This window comes from Gavia stellata, chromosome 2, assembly GCF_030936135.1.
Source record: "Gavia stellata isolate bGavSte3 chromosome 2, bGavSte3.hap2, whole genome shotgun sequence".
NCBI classification, from domain to species: domain Eukaryota; kingdom Metazoa; phylum Chordata; class Aves; order Gaviiformes; family Gaviidae; genus Gavia; species Gavia stellata.
In genome coordinates, this window is record NC_082595.1 from 37,927,090 (window position 1) to 37,931,972 (window position 4,883).

Below are 4,883 nucleotides of genomic sequence, written 5' to 3' on the forward strand. Positions count from 1 at the left end.
TTAGAAAATTGTTTCAGCTATATCCAAACTCATGCCAACTTCCTGGCTTCTCGGCCGCAACCCATCAGCGAGTGCTCTACTAAGAACCACTTTGAGGCTCTCCTTGAACCTCTTCTTCTTGCTGCTTCCTACGAAGAAGTAAACAAGGGGGTTGATGCTACTGTTAACGGTGGAGAGAACAACGGTGACATGGTTCTGCTGGCTGAGCAAAGATGACCAGTGGTGGTAATTCAGAAGATACAACAGCCTCATAGGCATGGCAAAGATGAGGAAGACAATGACTGTGGCCACAATGATGATGTAGAGCTTTGACGAATGAGGTCTCAGGGAGTTACGATGAATCCTGATAACCAAGATCAGGCTGGACAGAATCATTAGAGGAATGAAGATCATGAAAGTCAGGATCCATGTGAAGATGAGCAGTGCTTGGCAATGGTTGCCATCGTCGAATTGTTCCTTCATTGAATCATCTTTGCATGTTAAGTATTCGGCTACTGTCATCAGAAAAGACAGAGTCCACAGAATTGCACACACAATTGCCGATTGGTGCTGTGACCGGTGGCATCGGTACCAGATGGGGTAAACAATAGACAGACACCTCTCAATACTGATGGCTGTCAGGAGATAGAGACCAGTATTATATCCAAGAAGGAAGACAATAGATAGTGTGGTGGTTATATAATAGTAAAAACCATAGGCGAATCCAAAACCAGCAATGTAGTCAATTGACAGAATAAATGTACAAAACAGTAAGGAGATGTCAGCAATGGACAGGTGTGTGATGTACGCAGTGAATGGATTTCTTTTGATCTGGAAGCAGAGGCACCAGAGGACAATTCCATTTTCACAAAAACCCAGGAAGGAGATGATCATAATTACCCAAAGTGGGGTCAATATCTCCCAGACCCTTTCCTGTGTAGAAATGTTTCTGTGCATTGAGATGTTCTCTGTGCCTTCGCTGGGATGAAACGTTATGTTTGACTCATCCATGGGGAAAGCTCAAGTTTGGATAGCACAGCTCTTCCTTCTGTAAATACGTATAAAAATATACTGTGAGCATTGTGTGCTCCTCCCCTCCCCTTCTTCTTTCTGTTTTGTGGACCCTCATTTTCTGGTCATATCTGAAAGCCTTAGCAAAAGGAAAACCAGCTTTGATATATTGATGCTAGCTGGAACCCAGATGGAACTACTTTTGGCAATGTTAAAGATTGCTAAGCCCGTCATGCTAGCAGAAATCCTGAGCTTTCTTCTCTATGGGGTTCAGCATATGAGTGCTAAACCACAGCTAAAGAGATACCCTCAGAGAGCTCTTGGACAAAAAATGTCTCCATCACATTGCAAAGTTTCATGATACAGTGGTCACAGATAGCACTGGTCGTTCTTCTTAGAGTCCTAGATTGTTCCCAGACAGGTCTATTCAGCTCCCATTGAAGCTAATGACATTAATTTTAAGTTATACATACGTATTTCAAGTGAATTTGGCTCATATGTTTTTTGTTCTTAGAAAATTTGATACCAACATCTCCTTTCCAGGAAGGGCTTTAATTAAGTAAGTAAAAATAATATGTAGTTACTCAGCATTGTATTCCCTCCAAGTACAGAGGTGGAGGGAAAGCAAAATGCCACTGTTTTGAGCTAGTCATTTTTGACCAGCTTTAAGTGTCATTTACCGTAGCATAAGATAATTTAACCATGTTTACACACTCTGAAAACTTAGCACAACTGCAATATCCTGCAAACATTACAAACCCAACCCATCAGAAGGAGAAGTTGTTGTTCAGGTTCCCTGTCATTGTTATAATGGTTATAACTGTTGTTTTGCTGAGTGATGGAACAAGTTCTCCTGTTGTATGTCTTCTTTTTTCTCATAACAGAGAATTAGCAGCATTTACTTCAGCTGATTGTCATATGAGTATTGCATCCCCTCTTCCCTGTTAACTCCCCGGCTGCCTCTGTGATGATACAGAGTCACATTCAGGACTCTTGCTGATTTACTGATGTTAACGGGGACTAACTGTTGACAATAAGCTTGCCCAGCTGACTTGGTTCATCCATATAAGCAGCCTTGGTCATTAACTCGCCATAATGGGAATTTACCTGTATCCTCAAGCAGTTAAGGACATCAAATGCAAAGTGAAGAAGTTTTACTGGGGCTAACTTTTGCAACAATTACTTAAACAGAGCCATTCACCCCAGTCATAAATTTTCTGTCATGAGCCCCAGATTTCCTGGGTTCAAAACAGCTTCTTAAGACACGATATCACAGTCTAAAAAAGAGCATTTGGTAAACAACCTGAGAAGCCTCAGGGCTTCCTGGCATTTAGACCTGCTCAAAAATGTTACTGATGATCCCACCTGGATGTTGACCGTGCCACCGTCTGAGACTCGGTTGGAGGGAACAAACAGCATAGCTGGAAATGTGGTAGAGAAATGGGTGTGAATGTAACACGTAAATGCAGTGACAGGAATGAGTGGCAAGCCTCCCAAAAGCAGTGGTCTGCAAAAACTGCAGAGGGAAGGTGCTCAAACACTGTGCTGCTGGAAGTGTAGTAAAGCTTCACAGGAGAAATGGAGAGCAGAAGCTATCTATCTACTTCAAATGTTAAAACAAATAGGAAAGGAAAAAAAGAACAGTATGAAAAGACTCAAGAAAGTTTTCATTCATATCTCTGTATAAATGGGCTATTTCTGTCTGGAAAGTAAAACACAGAGGAAAAAGTTCTGGACTTACTAAGGTCATTCCCACGTGAGAGCACTCAGAGATGAGAATGGAAAGAGTCCTCTCCTTCCAGATACATCCATGGTCTGTTCAGATTTCCCTGAAGCTGTTGAAGAACTTCCTTGAAGAAGCTGAAGGTTACCTTCTCCAACCATTTGCCTTTGGTAGGGAGGGGGAGAAAATAGTGACTCTGACCATGACTCCCTCAAAAAGAAGTGTGCAGTTCTCCCATTGCTCCAAATGTCTGAGGCATGCCAAGCAAAGGGCCCCAGGCTCACCATCTGAGGCTGTGCTTCAAATGGCATCACTCAGTAACTGGCAAGTCATCTAGCTGAAAGCCTGGGAGATAACTCTTGTGGGAACTGAATGGCAGTATATGGAAAGTTGTCCTGAGCTGCTACAATACCAAGAGACACAGTTTAAACAAACAAACACAAAGTGAGTAGGAAATCTATTTGGGGATGGTAAGATCTGAAGAAGGAAAAATCTCAAATTTAGAACTGTGCCACCAAATGCCATCTAAAATAATACAAGCTGATTTGTAAATTTGTCCTATATTTTTTAATATGAGAAAACAAGAAAGCAAGAAAGACAGAGAGGGAGAATGAAAAAGAAGAAAGAAAGAAAGAAAGAGAAAAGATAGAAGTTGAGAAAAAAGAAAGAGAAGGAAACAGAGAAAGAAAAGAAAGAAAGAGAGAAGGAAGTAAGGGAGGAAGGAAGGAAAACTAATTCACAGAGTGAAGACAACAGGCAGAAAGAAAGAAACCACAGAGCGAAGAAAATAGCCACATCATTGTGTTAGTCTCATACATCCATTCTTCTTGCTAAAAACTGTATCTTGAGAGTATTCTACCAAAAAGCCATGCAACATGAAAATCTGTTCTTGAGATTTAAACAGTCTCCCCTGAAAAGTTCAAACAGGCCTAGGAGCAGATAAACTCTTTGAAAAGTCCCCTGAGGATGTCCCCTGCTTTTGCCCCAAGTATTAGGTTGTTTTTATATTCAGATATTAGCAGAACAAACATTCTTAGCCAAAAAAGGAGAGAGTTTGCTTGGTCTTCTCCTTTAGATGTTTCACTAAAACTACCAAATCCCCAAATGGGAGAAACTGCTAACCAATGTGAGAAATAAATGACCCCAAAGGGAGGGTCAGAATAAAGTTAGGAAAGAAACAGAGTGAAATAAAAACAGCTTCTAATTGCTGTTGTTGGCTTAAGCTTTAATCCACCTTACGTTCAACAGCTATGGGACCAAAACTTTGAAGCTACCTCTGAAAAAGAAAAAAAACCCTGTTTCTTTCCCATAAAATGAGATATGCATATGAGTAATGGGAGGGGTCATTGTAGGAACACGTTAATGTTTCAAGATTGACCAGGTACCTGGGTTCATAGCCCACTCAGTCTGCTGTGCAAACACAATCCAAAATCAGGGATGCCCTGGCCGCTGTGTCTCCACGGGGCGGGTGGTTTGTGACACCTCTCTCACACGCACACTGCACCTCCTTCATGACTGGTCCCTGGGACACCATCAGTCATCATCTGCATGGCCAGAGCAGCAGAGTGAAACCTGGTCTTGAGGGGAACAGATCACGAACACAGCTTATCCTTGGTGACTTCAGGAGTAACAGGAAGGTTGAATAGCACAGGGGGACCCCGTGCCTGCTGACCATTGGAGTGTTTACATCAGATGCTGCCAAGAGATGGAGTGGCTATTTCTGAATCAGTTTAACTATTCAGGTACCGAACAGGGGGACTACAATAACAAAGTATGGAACCCCACCAGATCTTGGGACTAGAAATTAGTATTGACAATAAAGACATGATGGACAGTATAGATACTCTGTTAATTTCAATCTAAACTGAATATACAGCAAGATGTGACATGAATGACAATTTATCCTAAAAAAATTCTCTCGTACACTAACCTGGTGGGACAGAGGAGCCTTGCAGTAGATATAAATTGAATGTACTGACACTTTCAAATATCCTGTATGTACGAAGCTAGCAGTGCTACCTTTTTATCATTTTGCTTTGAGCCTTTGAATAATTTCATGTTCTTATATCTCCAATTCCTGGAAACAGAAGGCAACCTGAAAAGAATTCATAATTCATTCATTAAACAAAACTCAACAACCTAGGATTTATAACCAAATTAAAGGGATTTA

At 41.3% G+C, this 4,883-nt stretch overlaps 1 protein-coding gene across 1 annotated transcript; it reads right to left on the reverse strand.

The window, feature by feature from the left end:
- On the reverse strand, nucleotides 1-990 carry MAS1 (MAS1 proto-oncogene, G protein-coupled receptor). The gene has a single exon (XM_009814316.2). The coding sequence runs from the start codon at nucleotides 988-990 to the stop codon at nucleotides 1-3; it is 990 nt and encodes a 329-aa protein (XP_009812618.1).
- Nucleotides 991-4,883: the final 3,893 nt, after the last annotated feature.

Coding starts and splice junctions, on each gene's coding strand:
- MAS1 (XM_009814316.2), bottom strand. CDS start 990: ATGGATGAGTCAAACATAACGTTTCATCCCAGCGAAGGCACAGAGAAC.